Raw genomic sequence first — 21,271 nt, forward strand, 5'->3', positions numbered from 1 at the left:
AATTGCCATAGAGTAGTAATCATAGTGAAGTCCCATGTCCCCTAGTGGGGTAAGGGGCAGATGTATTATATACGAAGCATATGCCCCTTACCCCACTAGGGGACACGGGACTTCACTTTTTCACACTTATACATAAAATCAAATAGAAATCTCAACTCGTTGCAGCTTATATAATTATAGTATTATTTATGACCCGCCAATAAATATATTATTATAATCATCTATCATTCATCTCAAGTCAAAATAGAAATACATCTTGATTTTGATCAATTAAGCTCATATTTTAACGTCACCTTTTATAATCACTGTGTGATGTAAGTATTTAGAAAATCGATTATGATCACGTAGGTAATAAATAAGAATTCGCGATTCCATTTTTTATTACCTAATCACACTTATTTCCATTTCTATGTAAGAAGACAGATGACAATAACATCACAGATACAAAAAAAAATTACGAGACGTTTTGCATTATTTTTTATGAAAGATAAAAAAATAAAAAATGTGTGCGTGTACTAGTGTACACACGTAAGAAGTGAAACTTCTTTATGACCTTATTTTTCAACAAATAATTTACTATATGCAACTTTACAGAAATACGTCGAATCGCGCGTGGTAGGGATAAGAAAAAGATGGCGCGTAACGGAAAAATGTCACGCGTAACGAAAAAATGTTACACTAAATTTTTTTCCAACCCCGATAAAGAAGTTTCACTTCAAAAAGTTATACGAACTTCTTTTAACATTTATTAAAAAAGTCCTAAATCAAACGGTTCCTTGAGGTTTATTTTGTCTTTTCAGTAAAAAATAATTTGGAAAATCCAAAAGTGCACGCCTCATAATTTTTTTTTTAATAAATATTCATTAATTATTATTTTTGTTTATTTAATAACAATTAAACCACATCGAATCAGACCCTGAAAAATGAAAGGGTTCTATTCCTGAGCATACTCAAGCGTAAGAGAAAAAAAAAGACTCGATTAGTAAAGTATTTCGGTCGCTATCGTGTTAACAAGAAAAAGGATCCGCACATACAGACACACGGACGTCCAAGACAGAACTTTTTTAAACTGTTTTTTAACTAGTTTAAATAACAAAAATGACATCAAAAATATCATGAACGTTAAAAATAGTGTTTTTTCTTAATATGTGTGTGTATGTATTATCTTACAAGTGCAATGTATGATACATAAAGACATTTTAAGTTTGAAAAATCAGATGTTTTGCGCGAAGTGACAGTAGTACCCACCTCAACGCTTCGCTTATGAGGCGTGCAATATTTAGCCAAGTAACTACCTATGAATGAATGAATGTTGTACTCAACGTTTATTAACCTTTTCAAAGCATGCGCTTGTCATCCATCCATCTCACAAGTCACAATGCAAAATACCATACGTATCGGAACGAGTTACAGTAGTTACAAATTCTTGTTTTATAAAAATAGACCTTGTATTATGTTCGACATTATCTAAACGACTGATTTACAAGTTAAAAACGTAAGAACGTCATGTATTATGTAAATAAGAGAAAGATACTTACGTAGTAGGTACATATTGTATTCACGAAAAATCTAAGTGTGATTTTATTTTTTAAATCATTTTAATATATTTTTCGTTATAAAGAGGAATGACAACACTTCTGATAGAAAGAAGCGTTAAAGAGCTTTTATTAAAGTAATCTTATTGCACGATAATTGAAATAAAGAAGTAATTATTTAGACGAAGATGTATTGGAAAATATTGTCATTACTTATAATGTTTACTTTCTAAAAGCTTCTTAAATTGTTAGAGATATTATGTGTCGCAGACAGGGTTGCCACCCAAGCGATTTATTGCACGACAAATAATTTTATAATGTAGAAGGATTAAACATCACATGAAGTGAAATTTCTTTACGCGCGTAGAGAGTAAAATTTCAAGGTCGCGTCATGGAAATACCGTCACGTCATGAAGTATGGCGACGATTTTGGTATTTTTGAATCTTGCCAAAGAAGTTTTACTTCTGACGTGTACTCGGCACACACGCTGTTTTTTATTTGTTAAATTTAATTTTTATTTATTTTATAAAAAATAGTTAAAAATATGAATCTCCTTACATTATTTAAAACCTTTGTAGCATTTTTAACCGACTTCAAAAAAAAGGAGGAGGTTCTCAATTCGACGGAGTTTTTTTTTATGTATTCACAATTTCTATTCAGTTTTTAGCACAGGTGGCAACCCTATTCTCAGTCTAGACTCTAGATTGATGATGAAGATTTATGTTGTAAAGAATAAAGATATAAAGCTTTCACAGCTCATTAAAGTGTTGTTTCCTAAATGACAGTTCTGTTTTTATCAGTTTTAGACTAGAATCGTAAAATCATGGACGAATAATGTAAAATAAAACATTTAACGATGCTCTATTTTAGAGCATTACGAATATTTATATTTTGGAGTTGATGTCTTCATTAGACAATTTGCGAAGACGCTTTAGTGATCAGTTTTTTGTAGAAATATTAGACTTCTAGATTCTTATCGTTTTGTCTTATCAATTTGGACGAGAATTTATTTTATATGAACTTGTTTTTTTTTTCGTTTTGTATACCTATATGTATTGGTTTTTGGTACCTTACATTTTGCGAAATTTATTCCATAATGCAGAAACTCTGTTATTAGTTATAACTTATTACAATGTAATATATAATTTTAGCACATTTACAATACGTATAACATACACATTAATTACAAATTAAAAAAGATTTTTTTATTATTATTATTAATAAAAGAGGAAACGACCAATAGACAACACTTTTCTATACATATCTACGTAAGTTTCTGGTAATTTTTTTTGTAATTTTCTCAACAAAATGTGTGTCTAAATATAGACTTACTTCTTAACGAATAAAACAGCTGATGACTACGGTGACACAGCACTTATTTTCAACAAAAAATGTACAGTAAGAAATGCCGAATAATACTTAGTCATTATACTAGATTGCAATTATTACGGTCATTAGCTTTTTTCTTAGTATTTTCTTCTTGGTATTTTGGGTCAAGGATATTTAAAGAAATTGAACAAGAAAAGGCCAAGTCACATCAAAATTGGAACACCCGTTTCGGAGATTGAGATAAGATAGACAGAGGTACAAACATGTTTTTTTTTTCAGTCGTGTGAAATAAAGAGACGTTATTCGAAATAACTAATAAATACTTTTTTTAATTAGTTTGGATAAAAAATTATGAAGTACCTATGTTGATGTTTTTTTCTCTGATAGCTTAGCGAAAAGTTTCACAGAAGCTTTTTCATAAAATTCTAAGTTTTAGAGCGTATACGCACTATGCGGGTAGCCGCATTGCGGGTAGCCGTCCGGCTGACCGCAAGCACAATTATGTACGGAATATTCATTTCTATGCGCACTGTACGGTCTGCGGTAGCCGCATCGCAGTGCGCATAGAAATGAATACGTACATAATTGTGCTTGCGGTCAGCCGGACGGCTACCCGCAATGCGGCTACCCGCATAGTGCGTATACGCTCTTAGAGCACATTTGTATGGATATTCAAAATTTCCACCCGATCCAAGTCAAGGCGAACCACTAGTATTATTATAATAGGCTCAATATAATCGAAACAAAACAAAGAAGTCCTTAAGCCATGGAACTTCCGTTACATAACTTTATACGAATGTTAACCTTAACGGTATACACATAGGTTACGTTTTTGCGAAATCACAATAAAGAAAGGGCTCCATTGTTAAATGAAATGAGACTCTAACGTAAGCGGGTTAAAGTTCAAATTCCTACGTAGGCGTGACAGCAGATGTTTATACCATTTTTTTGTTCGAATACTACCTGTAGCCGACATCTGTCTGTTTACTTCATTTTTCAAATAGTTCGTCTGTATATTTACTTGGTAGATAGACCGGACTCTCGGTGGAGTTTCGTTTGCAAAAATCGCGGACCTAAATCTGACTTCTGATATATATTGTATAGATCCCAGACATCCTATAGACAGATGTTGCCAACCAGTTTTGTGGTCCCCCTGCCCGCACCCCGGTAATTAAATATGGCATACAAAGAAAAAAATAAAAATTTCCAAAACATGCCGTGTGGGGTATCAAATGAAAGAGCTTATTGAGTAGATCACGAATATATAGCATACTATATACATTTCTTACACTTTCTCTAAGATTTTTTAGAAAATTTACGAAAATGGTCCATTTTTGAGTTAACTTTAAACCACTATAGATTGAAAACTCATGAATATATTTTTTAAATTATTATTTTAAATAATTAACAATAGTCCATTGTTTACGATTCAATATTTCGTACAGTGAAATAGTTGCATGGGGGAGTGGGGGGAGCATTCAAAGATGGCGAGTATATTTTCAAGTTCATATAGTATATAGTTATTTTCATCAAATCCACCACATAGCTCACTTATATTATATTACGAACTATTGAATCATAAACAATGGACTGTTGTTAATTATTTAAAATAATAATTAAAAAAATATATTCATGAGTTTTCAATCTATAGTGGTTTGAAGTTAACTCAAAAATGGACCATTTTCGTAAATTTTCTAAAAAATCTTAGAGAAAGTGTAAGAAATGTATATAGTATGCTATATATTCGTGATCTACTCAATAAGCTCTTTCATTTGATACCCCACACGGCATGTTTTGGAAATTTTTATTTTTTTCTTTGTATGCCATATTTAATTACCGGGGTGCGGGCAGGGGGACCACAAAACTGGTTGGCAACATCTGTCTATAGGATGTCTGGGATCTATACAATATATATCAGAAGTCAGATTTAGGTCCGCGATTTTTGCAAACGAACATCTCCTTGGAGCCTGCTCTAAGAAACTTTTAACGGATTTAAAATAGGCTAAAAAGAGCAATAGTTTCAGTTAGAATATTATGTTCAATTTCGTAGTTCTAAATAGTTATTGGTAATTTCACTTCTAATATTATGTGTGGTGGAAACCAGAAAAAGAAAGATACACTTGATTCAAATATGATTCTGGTCTTTTTCTTGCCAAAGCTACGCCGGCCGCTACTCAACAGATAAAGTTTTATTACTGACATAAAAACTCTTAAAAAAAGATCATTCATATTTTATTGTGATGATGAAATAAATAAAAAAAGAGCGTGTGTGCCGAGCACACGTGTCAGAAGTGAAACTTCTTTGAGAAAATTCAAAGATCGTCGCATTATTCCATGACGTGACAGTATTGACATGACCTTGAAATTTTAATCTCAACGCGCATTAACTAACACCACAAATTCTACGTCCTTTGCGTGATTGGTAAACTAACCCATCAGGTGAGGTCTTTACTTCATTGCCTCCTCTTTAAAAAATCTATATACTAATACTAATTACTAATAATATCTATACTAATATTATAAAGAGGAAAGGTTTGTAATTATGTATGTATGTATGTACCTATGTATGGTTTTCACGCATAAACTACTGGACCGATTTTGATGAAATTTGGCACAGATAATCTTTAGACCCTGACAAAGAATATAGGCTACCTTTTATTGCGAAATATGTACCACGGGCGAAGCCGGGGCGGTATATTATTCTTGCTCAACACTTTACGAGCGCTAGGATCGTCAGTGCTCTCAAATCGTATCGAATATCCGACATACTATACCGTGCACCTGTCCTCTTACATTTACTGTAGAATAGTGTTTACTTATAGCTCATATCGGAGAAAGTTCAGAATAATATAGACTGCAGACAAAATTAGGTTTAACTTTATAACGGCAGTTAAAAAAATATTGTAAGAAAGTTTGTAGAATACGCAAATACGTAAAAACTATTCCAATACCTGTAATAATACTTAATTGATATAATAAACAAGTAAGTAGGAATATAGTTCTTAGTAGTTTAAAACGAAGAATTGTAAGTAAATTGAACTAACAACTTATTTAAATAAAATATATTTACATTTGTCAAATTAATTAAAGGGCTCAACCATATAACATTACTTTATCAGCATTTAGATAAAGTTAAATTGAAGTAAAATAAAGTATTTATTGCATTAGCATACAAACACCGTACATCTACCGTATCAGGTACCGCAATATTTTTGTGGCACACCGAGATAAACACACAAGACTAACAAAACATACAAATAATGAATGTTTTTCATGATCATTTGGTACGTTATTTCGTCAATGTATTTGTGAAATATCAACTTGTTAGACGTCTAGAAGTTGTGTAAAAAGTTAACGATTGACTTGGCCAAAGAATAGTTAATAGTACAGGCTTGGCTTGAAAAAATTGTGCATTCTTTAGATTATGATTAAATCCGTTTGGGGATAAAATCATAACACAAACGTATAAGTCTACGTTAACAGCTAACTATTTATAAATATTTACCAATAAATAAATAAATATATTATAAAGCTGAAGAGTTTGTTTGTTTGTTTGTTTGAACGCGCTAATCTCGGGAACTACTGGTCCGATTTGAAAAATTCTTTCGGTGTTAGATAGCTCATTTATCGAGGAAGGCTATAAGGGTATAATATATCATCACGCTACGACCTACAGGAGTGGAGCCACGGGGGTGAAACCGCGCGGAGCAGCTAGACTACCAATAAACTTGTGATAAAGAACAAAACAACTAATAAAAATATTGGAAATTTTACAAATTTTCTCCCTGAACGCTTTGGTTTAAATTTACGACTACCTACTCAGCTTTAAAATTATATTATTAACAAATTATTTAAATCATTTTATAGAGCCATAAATGTGTATTATATCATAAATAAACAATTGTGCTTTTAAACTGGCTCAACATTTCACTAAGCGGCTTAGCATTAAGGTATTTTTTTTTATTAATAAAGCGATTTAAACCAATGTTAAGCTTTTGTACAAGAACGTTTTTAAATTTTACACAAATTAAAAAGTTCTGAGTTTTGAATCTTAAATTATTTTTTGTTAGAGACAAACTAATATTTCAAATAAGAGTTGAATAATTGGATTCGGTTTCATTTTTAATACGGGCGGCGTTTGAAAGTACATAATATGCAATTTAATTATAAAATTATTTAATCGCTATTTAAAACGGAAATCTTATCTCTTCACAAATTTTAGGAATACAATATATAAGTGTACAATGTACATATTGGTCATTAAAAATGAAATTAAAAATAAAAAAATGTGTGCGTGTACAAGTGTACACACGTAAGAAGTGAAACTTCTTTATGACCTTATTTTTCAAAAAATAATTTACTATATGCAACTTTACATAAATACGTCGAATCGCGCGTAGTAGGGATAAGAAAAAGATGGCGCGTAACGAAAAAATATTACACTAAAAATTTTTCCAACCCCGATAAAGAAGTTTCACTTCAAAAAATCTCCTCAGAAAACTCGAACTCTTTTGACGTGTGCCCGCAAAGTCTGTAAATAACCTAAAACCAGCTTCTGAACATTCTGAATCAAATTTGTTAAAAGCAAAGTGACAAATATTCATATGTTTTTTAATAGACCAATTAGCATAATCTTTGCATAGAAAGATGACATTGAATAATGAATGTTTTCGCGAAAATCACTCTTCGAACGTGAAAGTTATAAAAATCTTGATTTATCGTACTGGCTTGAATGATTTTGCTTTATTGCAATGACAAAATGTTGTCTTTGAGATTATAAATACACATTTACAATGGGTAATTTTAATTGCATTTTGCTGAAAAAAATTAGGCCCTAAAGATAGCAGCGGTTCATAAACCAAATTCATTATAGAGCCCGAAATTTGACCTACGGGAAATATAGAATACTAGCTGCTCCGCGTGGTTTCACCTCCGTGGCTTCACTCCTGTTGGTCGTAGCGTGATGATGAGCCTTTAGCCTTCCTCGATAAATGAGCTATCTAACACCGAAAGAATTTTCCAAATCGGTCCAGTAGTTCCCGAGATTCGCGAGATTGCGCGTTCAAACAAACAAACTCTTCGGCTTTATAATATTAGTATAGATGATGATGGCTTTTCTTAGCTTTCATGTGTGTGTAAAAATATAAAGGAGTAGGGTGGAGTAGGTATGTAAGTGCTAATATATTTTCGGAGAGAAAAAGATGTAATTTACGAAAGGTATATGTAAATATGTTATTCTTCGATGTCTAATACTTATAACTAGCTTACCGCCCGCGGCTTCGCCCGCGTTGTCTAAAACCCAATAAATTACCTATAATATACTAAAACCTTCCTCTTGAATCACTCTATCTATTAAAAAAAAACCGCATCCAAATCCGTTGCGTAGTTTTAACTTTTAAAGATTTAAGCATAAAAAGGGACATAGGGACAGAGAAAGCGACTTTGTTTTATACTATGTAGTGATGATAATGTACGTGTCTAAATCCATACCAATACAGAGACAATTCTCCGAATATCATAGAGCAATTTAATATCAGTATATATGAATATCTTGTTAATATTAAACAAGATATGTATCTCCGTTTGTTTATTATCAAGTGTCACACAAGAGCGGTTCGAAGAAATTCACAATGTAAATCTATACACAAATGTGTTTACACTATTTATATTATTGAATACATTCCTATGCAATTCTTTCTTGGAATTTTCTGAGTTGAATATAAACATGATTATTTACATATTATTATTTGTGTTTTCAATTTTCTTGATAAACACGCCTTTGGTTTATTTTGAGCGTATGCATATTATAATCTACATAATATTATATCACTAGGTACATAGTAAATAAAGTCCCTTTCCGCCGTCTGTGTGTCTGTATGCTTAGATCTTTAAAATCACGCAACAGATTTTGATGGGGTTTTTCAATAGATAGAGTGATTCAAGAGGAACGTATTATAATTTATTAGGTTTTAGAAAAAGCGAGCGAAGTCGCGGGCGGTAAGCTAGTTTTTTATATTTCGATAGCAATAAAAGTTTATACCTATAATGATCTGAAGACATTGAAAAATTGATTCTGAAATTTGAGAGAAAAAAAAAAGAAACATTGATTGTTTGTGTGATAGAATAGAGCTTATCAGGAATTTGGTACAGATTTTTTTTGTGATTGATAGTGCATTTGTCGAAGAATGTTAAAAACATCACGCTTCGGCTAACAGAAACGAAGCTTGATGAAAAAAGTTACAAGAATGGGAAAATATAGGTACTACCTATTGAGGGCAGAAAAAGCTAGTCGGCTAGTTATTCAATAAATCATGGGCTCAAAGACATTAATTACGCGACGAAGGATTAAGATCACTATAAATTAAGTGCGGATATTGACCTCTTTATAATGATGGAAAACTTATGCTTGCAAATTATCGCATTGGAACCTTTTTAACTTTATGAGAAAGCTCTCATAAAGTAGACAATAAAAGAAAGAAGAAAGAAAATAGATTTATTTGTACCGATAACACATTACTTACATAATAATTAAAATTAATTAACATTTTTAGATATAGGTATTTTGACTTTCAAGTTTCGACACATTTTTACAAATGCAGGTACGTACCGTAGGTATTCAGCCCCGATAATATGTATAGGTACCTACCTAATATTATACTGCCCGGTTGTTTAATTTCCATGTGAAAATTCTTAATAGCCTTATGGCTGGTTCACACTTTGATTAGTGCGAGTGCAGGTGATGAGTGCGAGTGCAGGTGTGTAGTGCGAGTAGTGTCCAATTGACTGCGAGTGCAGGTGATTAGTGCGAGTGCAGGTGTGTAGTGCGAGTAGTGTCCAATTGACTGCGAGTGCAGGTGATTAGTGCGAGTGCAGGCACGCTGCGAGTGAGGGGGAAGGGAGGGCGCGCGGGACGTGGCTACTCGCAGTCCACTCGCAAAAAAATAGAACACGCTTCTATTCACTTTACTACACAGCCTACTAAACACTCGCACTAAACAGTCGCTGTCCACACGTAGTACTACTCATCACCTGCACTCGCACTAATCAAAGTGTGAACCAGGCATTATGGCTGGTTCACACTTTGATTAGTGTGAGTGCAGGTGATTAGTGCGAGTGCAGGTGTGTAGTGCGAGTAGTGTCCAATTGACTGCGAGTGCAGGTGATTAGTGCGAGTGCAGGTGTGTAGTGCGAGTAGTGTCCAATTGACTGCGAGTGAAGGTGATTAGTGCGAGTGCAGGCACGCTGCGAGTGAGGGGGAAGGGAGGGCGCGCGGGACGTGGCTACTCGCAGTCCACTCGCAAAAAAATAGAACACGCTTCTATTCACTTTACTACACAGCCTACTAAACACTCGCACTAAACAGTCGCTGTCCACACGTAGTACTACTCATCACCTGCACTCGCACTAATCAAAGTGTGAACCAGCCATAAATCGTTGTAATCGTGGAAAGACTGGCTCATACCTAGATGGTGAGAATTGTAGAAGGTAAGATAAGATAATCTGAATTTAACACTCACATATTGTAATACATAGGTAGGAACTTAAGTACCTACATGTCTACTTTCTAGCTTACACCTACTGAAAAATTTAAAGACTTTTACACGTGTTGAAATTCAAGATATATAATTTCAAAAGCTAATCTATACTAATATTATAAAGCTGAAGAGTTTGTTTGTTTGTTTGTTTGAACGCGCTAATCTCAGGAACTACTGGTCCGATTTGAAAAATTCTTTCGGTGTTAGAATTTAGATAGCCCATCGAGGAAGGCTATAGGCTATGTATCACGCGCTAAGACCAACAGGAGTGGAGCCACGCGGGTGAAACCGCAGAGCGCAGCTAGTAAAATATACATATTTCATAACTTGTCTGACGATCAGTTATCAGCGTAACGTTGTATCCTCAAACAGGAATACAATTCGAGCCCTCGCGGTAGCAAAGCTAACCACAAAACAGGTGGTCAATGGAAACTATAAAATATAATAAAAACGTGAGTTCTATTGACGTAGGTGTGTCATAATAAAACTTCTTAATACGTCCCTCTTTGGAAACAAGTAAAGTCGAAGTTCCACATTTTGCGTTGTACAAGTTGTTTATAACCTTACGTTCTATATTCAAATAAACGATAACTTACAACAAAGACGTAAGAAAATACATAATACAAGAACTTTACAAATTGGTGTGGTGAAATTGACGAACATGTTAATAAACAAAATCAGCGGATCCAAACACCTTAATCGATAGCTAGATCGATTACACAATCATATCGTAAAATTCTCTCACATCTAAAAGAAAACCTGAATGTCTGCAACTGATCATTAAGTAGAAGATAATATATTATGTGATCCAATCAAGGATATACCAAAAAGAATACATACCCAAACGTAGCGTCGTATTTGAACAATCCACGGTAACACTTAACAAATAACACACATTTTTCTACAATTATTGAACCGAATAAAACGTTAGACATTCACCTCGCATGGACGCGGCGGGCTGACTGGCGACGCGCGCGGCGAAACCTGTTTCCGAGAAAAAACTTCTTCCCGCCTCGCTTGTGACCCTTTGCGTGCTTATCATTGCACTAGAATTATTTGTTAACTTCTCTGGAACTAATTGAGCCTCTTGAACACAATTCGAGGCTCCGTTTGGCACGCCATACACTGGGTATTTTTGCATCGTGCTGATTACCCTGGGCTCAGATTGGTTTGCGAATGCGTTCACTTTTAAAAACTCATTTGCTTGTTGCAAGAGCTTCCTTTGTATGTGCTCTATCTCTCCTTTGGAAGCTCGCGAATTCTCCGATAGTTCAGCGATGAGTTGATTCACGTTGAATTCCATGTTTTTGTTGTTGTCGTCTATAAATGGTTTTGTAGTTAGGTCGTTAGCTTTTTCTGTGTCGATTGCTTTAACTGTCATCTCTGTATTGTCCGGTGATGTGACTATTATTGCTGGTGGTTTGATATTTTCCTTCGCTTTACCACGTTTCACTTTTCTGACCGTTTTAGCCATGACATTCTTGTAAAATTAAATTGTTACGCGTTTTTATTGTTTTCATTTTCAATGTCTATTTTAGTTTAGCTCTATAATTGGATTAAAAAATGGCCGTAAGTAATTTACATTTTATTGAGGCTTTTAAATTGAAACGTAAAACAAATTGGGTTTAATATAGGCTGTACAGTTTAATTACTAGTCTAGTCCAGGCTTTACGGTTGCTATTTTCTAATTACCTAGTTTCTCATTTGTTTATATTATTTTGTAGCTTTGAAAGTTATTCTATTTACTTAATCTCAGTTCACAGCCTAAATGAAAAGCTTTGTGAACCATAGCATAGCAATTTATAGATATTAGATAGGTACCCAGGTAGACCTGTACCACAGAATACATAATAGTAGCTAAACGCTACAGAACGGACACTCTCCGCCTCCCGCCAAAATTAAACTTACCTCACCCCCGCGCGATCAGACATAAAATGGGCCATATTTTTCTGCAAGGACGATACGCAACGAAGATTGACAACATTAATCAAATTGACTTAAAGTAATTTTATTATTTTGGATTTGTGATTATCGTTTTTCGTAGAAAATGGTTAGATATTGTGCTGTTTACGGATGTATTTCATCAGAAAAACGCGAAGTTTTTTTTACGCTAGTCACAAATGTGCCAACCATAAAGCGTTAACACACACATTTGCAGTCTCTACAGTGTGACTGTCAAAACGATCATTTTGTATGGAGTGTCCGGGGTGTGCCTGTACGCTATTATTCAACAATGACAAAATCAAAAGGAATTACGAGTTACGACATATGTATAGGTAGTTGTATATTCGCGTGTACATATATCATTTTTCTTCATATCTTTGTGACGAAATTGAATTGAATTGTACTAACAAAGGTATAACAAGCCATTGTCGCCTTGTTTGGCGAAATATTACATGTGTTGGTCTATTGTTTGATGTAGATATAAGGTGTTGCAATTGATAGGTGCATAGATAATAGTGACTGTTAAAAAGTGTTTCTTTAGACCACAGACAAGAAAAAGTCTATCTGGCACGAATGGGGATAAAAATAAGGTCTAAGTAGGTGTGTCACATTGAAAAACGCAGTTCTTTATAAATTTTTAGTGTTCGAATTTCAAAAATTGTTTACGTATAGTTTTAGTTGTATTCAATATAGGTGTAACCCTTGGTGTAACCTATTATTATATTTTTTTTCGTTGAAATAAAATAAAATAATTGTTCCGGAAATTAAACGCTGACCCACAAGATATACTTACCCACTTAAAACTTTTGTATGTAATTACTAATTGCCAATTTCCCTTTCATTCGGCAATTAACATTTAAACTTTAAATCTAGCATTTAAGGCCATGATGATTAGAGTAGCCTAGATGACTAGATCGAGTTTCAGACAGTTACCAAATAACGTGTCGCCTTGAATTTATTACTGTACCAAGTATGGGGCGAACTTAAGGCGAAGTTATGTTTTATAATTTAGATAAGCTTATATATTTTATATTGAAAAAAAATATATATTTAGTTCCTTAGTAGGTATTATGCACTTTAGTTTATATTACATTAAGGTATTTAAGTAGAGTATCGCGATGATATGATTAATCTATTAAAATTAATATTGTTTTTAAAAAGAGGTTTGCCAAAAAAAGATTCCACTAACTCTGAGTTTATTCAAAGCATTAGCAATTTTTTCTTAAAATCTTGCAATGTCTTAATTAGAGTTAGAAAGAAAAGCGAATCGTTTCACAGTATTGGAATTAGGTACGGTATGTTTAATGACACTTAAGTAACATGGAATCTTGGCCATCTTGATTTCTGCTATAATTACTTCACATCGAGAGTTGAGTGCAATTTTAATTTACTAAAACTGGCATTTTCACTCTAATGCTTTTTTACATACGATTTGAGATTTTATAATAATTAATACCTATAAGTTATAACAAATAAATAATAAGTAAGTAACTACCTACACTTAACACCTAAATTTATTACCTAGTTCACGTTTTTCCCTATCCGTATAATAATGTTGTATTTTATATTTAAGGTTGTATTGTAATGTAAAATGGAAAACTCCCTTATAAAAAGCAAGTATGAAACATCGAAATAGTTGATAATCAATTTGTTACATGTTTTACTTTGAAATCTTGATTTACATCGGAAATCGAATCTACGCTATCATAAAATATGAAAGTGGTGTTTATATAATATGTATGTACTAGGTACATTTCTTACAAGAATTTTGATCACGTTAGAAATCTATACTTATATTATAAAGCTGAAGAGTTTGTTTGTTTGAACGCGCTAATCTCGGGAAATACTAGTCCGATTTGAGAAATTCTTTCAGTGTTAGATAGTCCATTTATCGAAGAAGATTATAGGCTATATATTATCACGCTACGACTTGTATACGTAGTATATTATTATTAGTCTGTGCTACGACTGAGTGGAGCCACGGGGGTGAAACCGCGTGGAGCAGCTAGTTCAACATAAAATCAATATAAAATACACTCCGAAATTCCCTTCCTTCTGTCTATGACCAGTAATTAGCACCTAAATAAATCCAAAATTACCTAATTCTTATATAACTGTTTAAATATATCAGCAAAGGCGTTGACCGTACCACGAGCGGAAGTACGGTCAACCAGTTTAGAACAATGTGTTGATCTGCAATTAATTATCAGGAACTTAACAATGGCACTATACCGCAGTGGAAATGAATACAATCGGCTTAACAATTAACGTTTTCTTGGTCTTTCTTAATTAGACCAAAAAGCATTCGATGTACAAACTTTATAGGTACTTTATAAGAAGCGTAAAAAGGTGCGTTTTATTTCATTTTTTTGTGTGAATAAAGAATCTAATAATATAGATAATAAGTAAACAGTGTATAAACTTGTTGAAAATAAATAAAAGTTTTTATTTTCTACAAAAATGCATGATCGAGTAATAAAGGTGTCAGCTTTAGTTAAAAATCTGTTTATATTATACAGTTTAGTTGTATAGTTGATCTACTTGTTTCTGTTACTGTTATGTAAAAAAACTTATTTTATGTTTACTTCTTGATCTAGAAGACGGTTTAACGTAAATAATAATTAATGGAGAGACAGCACGCGATTTCTAACGTATCTTTTAAAAGCGTCTCTTGGCTTCGTTTATATGACGCATGACTAAAGTTAAAAGGAATAATGGTTCTTTTAAAAGGTTTATTGCTTTATTTATGTTCTATCGTACATCAATTAAAACAAGAAAAACAAAGGGCTTTGGTATACCCATCGACCACACAACCACATGGTTGTGTGGTCGATGGGTATACCTGAGTTACTATATACCTTAGTACTTATATCAGGTACATTTTCAGGCGTTTATATCATAAAGATGATGAAAATAATATGATTCAGTAAGGTGGCTACATAAATAGAGAAAAGCAAAAATACAAGCACAGATAATATAAAACTATAGATACAAGATTTAAAATATATCATAGAGGGGAATAGCATTTATATAAATTATTATGTCATGACCTCGAATTATGCTTGACTATAAAAGGCGTAAGAACCATTGTCATATGTCACTTTGTCACTTTGTCATGCTGAACCTTGGGAATAAAACAATACCTATTGATTTAACTAGAATCTAGAACTCAATTCATAATATTATAACTGTATATTGTTATATTAACTTTTGATTGATGACTGATGATTATTGTTACTATGTGCGTTGTAGAATAACAGGAACATATTTTCTTGTGAGTTGCGTGCTTTAATAATTGCTCTTCAGCTATACAATATTTAACTTCCTCTTGTTTTAAATAATAATATATCAAATATTTATGTTAAAAATTGTAAATGTAACACAGACTATCTGAACCTATTGAAGGTTTAAGGAAAATTTTTGAGGACAGTTCTTTTAAAAACCGGGGATAGCTTTTTTTCTATTGAATTGAACACAATTACAAACATATTGTAACATAATTTTGTTTTTACAGAGGAAATTTATTCGAATCTGATGCTAACTGCCAACGACTGCTAACTACTGATGCTCTACTTTACGGATCCGGAACTTTAGGTAAAAATAAATAAGAATACCGTTCAATCACACAATACTGGAATACTTATAAACGTATGTGGTATACAGAAGTATAGAACAAATATTGGCCTCACGTAGACGCGCAACGGTAGGTGTCCTAATTAGCAAGTGTCCGTTAAAAACATATTGCAGATTTCTTAAGTTCTTTTGTTCTAGATTATGGTAATCTCCATATGTGTGCAATATTATATTGCAACTTTTGTTTGAAATTCTGTTTCGTTTCGTATTTTAGGGTTATGTAAGTCAGCCTGAATTGACATCGATGTTTTGAAAAACAGTAAAATATGATGCATATAAGTAGAAATGTGTATGTTGCATGGCAAAAATTTGTCTTATAAAAGCTACTAAGGTTTAGTCATTAGACATAATCCTTTCAAAAGTAAGACTCATCTATTTTAATGAAGAAACAAACAACTTTTGACGTGACAACGTCTTAAATTAGGTTGCGACTGGGAGTCACTTATGAAAAAGTGTAACGCTCGGTAACGTTACGATGAGTCACCGAACGAGAGAGAGGCCCGCCGAATGCCTTGCGTCTCTCTCCCACTCAACTATGATCGAGAAAAAGACGTTGTCACGTAAAATCTTCGCCCGTAAAACCGACTTTACAGGCAACCATTTTTATATTGCATTGAATAAGAAGATATGCAAATATTCGTACGTAACATTGCAACATATAACAGCGTAATTCTTACATAGCTAACGTAACGACAGGCTTCGCTGGGTGCCATAAACGGACTCTTAAGTAAGGAGCGGATGCACTGATCTTTAGAAAATATTATCTATTTCATCATATAAATGTAGTTTGTTGCCAAAGTGCTTTTGTAATTAAAAATTATTAGAGGTAATTATTGTTTTCTTTTCACATGCGTGTAACATGACATAACTATAAGCTCGTGCTATGTTTTATCATTTTCACTTATTACAGATTAAATAAGCTTTTGTCTCACTGTTCTACAACTATCATCATGCTAAATTTCATTAAATCTATTTAGGTTTAGCCATGACAATTTCACAGACAGATAGACAGACAAAACCAATTGTACTTGCGTCGACTTACAGTCGTTGATATTTTCTTTTTAATAGTATTATTACATATATATAAGATAATAATAACAGAAGCCTCCTCGAGATCTATATCTATATAAAAATTCATCAAAAGTGGTTCAGCCGGTTATTTCCGCTTCTGTGATTTATGGTAAAGGTAAGTGATAAAAAAATAGTGTATTTGCATATTTAAAGCAATTTCGTCGCATATTTAGAGTCAAGAAAAATAAATAGATAGCATTGAATATTCATTTTGTCTGTTTGTGTGTCAATTAGTATAGAGCAAACATTTGTAAAAACTTGAATATTTAAGAGTTTAATGCGTTGATGTGACATCTGATTGATTAATCTCTTAACTAGTTTTAGCGCGTGACGTTGTTTATGTTATTCTTTAAAGATTAAGCAGGCTTACAAAATTATATTCATATTTTTTTAAGATTTAGTTTATATTGAATTATAACAAAACATTTTTACGTTAAAAATGTACTATATTCTTTACTGTATAATCATATTTATAATTGTTTTATAAAAACTCTTTCGTATCAAAACTGGTACCTTACCATTAAAAATAAAAGGTATTTAAGTTTCTATTATAAGATAACTATTTAAAATAATTGACTACGCATCTATGATTTATCCTATTATTATAAAAAATGAGGGTGGAGTTTCAAAATTGGTTTACTTGGTGATTTAATGCTCTATATCGTAATATCGTAGCATCATCTAATAATAATACCGTTGTCCTTAATTTAAACACCATTCTATGTATTTTATTATTAAAAAATAAAAACGTTTAAATTTAAAAGCCTCAATAAAAATCCAACACAATTGATTACATCACTACATTACACAAATCACATACGCACATCACTACATTGCACTGTTAAAAAAAAACAAAATTCGAATTTGGAACTGCATTTGATTGGCGGAAAAGTTAAAAAAGAATTAAAATTTGAATTTGGAACTGCACTTGATTGGCGGACATAGAGTCGCAAGCGCAGAAATAACACTGAGCGTCTTTCAAACCACAACTTTCGTAGTCCCATACTGTGACGTGAAGAGTTGAGAAAAATAGACGCGACATTGGAAACAATTGAGTAATAACAACGGGACCATATTATAATTAATTTAAATTATAAGATAGAGCTAATTAAGAAGTTATTTCAGTCATTGTTCATTTGTGATGTTATTGTATTAAATTGCGAATTAAACTTTTTAAGTGCTAATTAAGCGGCTATTTTAAGTATTTTTTTAGTTGAGTAACTGTTATTGTAAGGTAAAAATGCTTTTAAAATCTGTAGTTTTTTGTTTCAAAAGAATAATGTATTTTGATAAGATTGTTTGTATTTAACATAGGTCCTAGATTCATTTAATTTGATCACCACAATATGTTTTCGAATAATATTTAACCTACTTATCTTAATACATATTTTTAAAGGCATTTAATTCAATAAAAAATACAAAGCGAAATATTATAATTTATAACATCAATTATTGGTATTCAGCGTTCTCCCCAGAAGTGAAGCTTAATTCTGGGCTAGACTCAAGAACTGACTTCAAGTAAAATAATTCCTTTACAATAATAAAATGGCAATCCTTTAAAAAATAAAATTGAAGTTCTAAATCTACGTAGCTCTATACAAACAGTGCAGTACCGTCTGTCACACGTGGCTGCTCCATATAATGAGTTGAGGTCTGGGTCCAGTGGTCACTTGGGGGAGTTATGAGGTTTATATCTGGGGTTCTTTGTGATTTCTTGATACCACAGATAATTCAAACATTTATTTATTCAACCAGACTTCGTATAGATGCGCTTTTGAATCGTCAAATAATGCTATATACATAATAGAAGGTTCTAGAAGGTGTTAAAAGTGAATTCCCGTATCCCCTTGTGGGCTTTGGGGAAGATGCATCGTTTCTAACCGAAAGTTGTGTAAGTGAATGAATAAAATAAAATTGGTATTCTTTAATTGGTTTTTGGTTTAATTCACAGTACTTATCTTGCCTTCTTTGTATTTTTATCAGGTAGGAAGAGATTGCTGACTAGGCCGCCAACAATATTCTTTTATAGACACTATTTTTTATAATAAATTTGTGCATTTTAAACGATATAATTATTTAATTACATTCAATTTACATTAGCATTGATATAACAACTTCATTGAATAATGTATTTCTCCATATTTATTTCAATCTATTTTTCCTTAAAAAATAAATTCTTTTAAAGATCTATGAAAGTATAGACAACAAAACTTCCTAGATGAGCAAAAAGTAATCCACATAATGTTATAAGTATTTCCTCATCGAGTGATTGCAAAAACTCGCACGCTCCACATTACAGTGGATAATAATTAGTAAAGAATAGCTTGTAATTGTTACATGGACGTAATTACACACGGTTATGTATTTTTGAAGACATTGTTATGTTTTGTGTGCTGCCCACAAATCTATACTTGATATTATAAAGCTGAAGAGTTTGTTTGCCTGAATGCGCTAATCTCAGGAACTACTGCCCCCCCTAGACAAGTGGCTTTCTATTAGCGTAAAGTTCAATAGAATAGATTATGAATGTATGAGATTGACGTTTGATTACGACGACGACGACGATTGATTACGTCAATTTCATACATTCATAATCTATTCTATTGAACTTTACGCTAATAGAAAGCCACTTGTCTAGGGGGGTTCGGTGTTAGATAGCCTATTTATCGAGGAAGGTTATAGGCTATATATATGTCATCACCCTAAGACCAACAGGAGCGGAGCAATGCGGGTGAAACCTCGGGGCACAGCAAGTGAATTTTAAATTGAATTTTAAAATATGCTCATGTAAACATCATCACAGCTTGGACGGTGAAGGAAAAATATCGTGGGGAAACCGACATGTCGAAGAATATTCGTGACATCTGCAAATCCGCACTTGGCCAGCGTGGTGGATTTTGGCCTCCCGTGTCCCAGCAGTGGTAACATAATGAACTGATGATGATGATGATTTTTAGTGCTTCGATTTAGTGTCTTTTTCTATGCTCGTGAATGAAGAGTCTCTTGCTTATCAGTTTATTTCTTGAAAGATATCAGTGGCCGGGAATCATATCTTTAAACTATGGAAAGTTTGTGCAGTGGAAATCAGATACCTAGTCGTAATTTTTTTTCTAGGTCATGATATATTTGGATACCAAATATCCGCGTTTCGTTTTTTGTTTGAAAAGCAATAAACACCTACATATCCAAATTTTCGGTTTTTATTACCGACAACTATTGATTATATTAATATGTAAGGCAAAACGTTGTTGTTTAAAAGTCATAAAAACTTATTAAGTGGGTTTCCAAAATAGTAAACATTCAAGGTTGTATTTCCCAATGAAAAATAGATCATAGATCAAAGTTCCGTCTATTTACTCCCGTAAAAGGTAAAATATAGTTTGGAAAATCCAAAAGTGCACGCCTCATAATTTTTTTTTAATAATTATTTATTAATTATTATTTTTGTTTATTTAATAACAATTAAACCACATCGAATCAGACCCTGAAAAATGAAAGGGTTCTATTCCTGAGCATACTCAAGCGTAAGAGAAAAAGAAAGACTCGATTAGTAAAGTATTTCGGTCGCTATCGTGTTAACAAGAAAAAGGATCCGCACATACAGACACACGGACGTCCAAGACAGAACTTTTTTAAACTGTTTTTTAACTAGTTTAAATAACAAAAATGACATCAAAAATATCATGAACGTTAAAAATAGTGTTTTTTCTTAATATGTGTGTGTATGTATTATCTTACAAGTGCAATGTATGATACATAAAGACATTTTAAGTTTGAAAAATCAGATGTTTTGCGCGAAGTGACAGTAGTACCCACCTCAACGCTTCGCTTATGAGGCGTGCAATAGAATGAATTTGTCATAATTATGTCTCAAACCATGATTCAACGCTGCTTGATTATTTTCTTGTGCGTGACATAAGTTTTTAAACCTTTCATCAAATCAATTCAGGAGCCGGTATCTATATTAATTTCCTTCAAAAATAAAAAGAGTAACAAACACAAAATTAATTCATCAATATTAACATATACCTATTCATATACAGGTACCTACCATGAGGTAACATATTGTATTTTTAAATAAAAGCTTACAAGAAGCTCGCCACGCACTGCGAAGCGTGTCGTGGCGTAATAACGTCTTACGTTCAAACTCGCGATTGCGTTCATATAGTTTTATAATACATTGTAATTTAATTAATAGCCAGTGTTTGATGTGTACCAGTGGT

At 32.7% G+C, this 21,271-nt stretch overlaps 1 protein-coding gene across 5 annotated transcripts in view; it reads right to left on the reverse strand.

Moving 5' to 3' along the window:
* The window catches only part of LOC149486901 (uncharacterized), a 53,178-nt gene that overhangs the window by 25,907 nt on the left and 6,000 nt on the right, over window positions 1-21,271 (reverse strand). The window contains exons 1-2 of one of the 5 annotated variants that reach the window (XM_089696965.1): window positions 17,873-18,015; window positions 11,340-11,945 (exon numbers count right to left, since the gene is read on the reverse strand). The exons of 2 other annotated variants lie outside the window; for them this stretch is intronic. In XM_089696965.1, coding sequence (XP_089553091.1) covers window positions 11,340-11,874 — 535 coding nt within the window. In that variant the 5' untranslated portion in view covers window positions 11,875-11,945; window positions 17,873-18,015. Of the gene's footprint in view, window positions 1-11,240; window positions 11,946-17,868; window positions 18,016-21,271 lie in introns of those variants that run through there. 2 more of the 5 variants (XM_089696966.1, XM_089696970.1) reach the window with 2 other exon arrangements.

Source organism: Colias philodice, chromosome 7 (genome assembly GCF_061535455.1).
Source record: "Colias philodice isolate Cphi_HAF_F1 chromosome 7, ilColPhil1 Martin Lab GWU primary, whole genome shotgun sequence".
NCBI classification, from domain to species: Eukaryota; Metazoa; Arthropoda; class Insecta; order Lepidoptera; family Pieridae; genus Colias; species Colias philodice.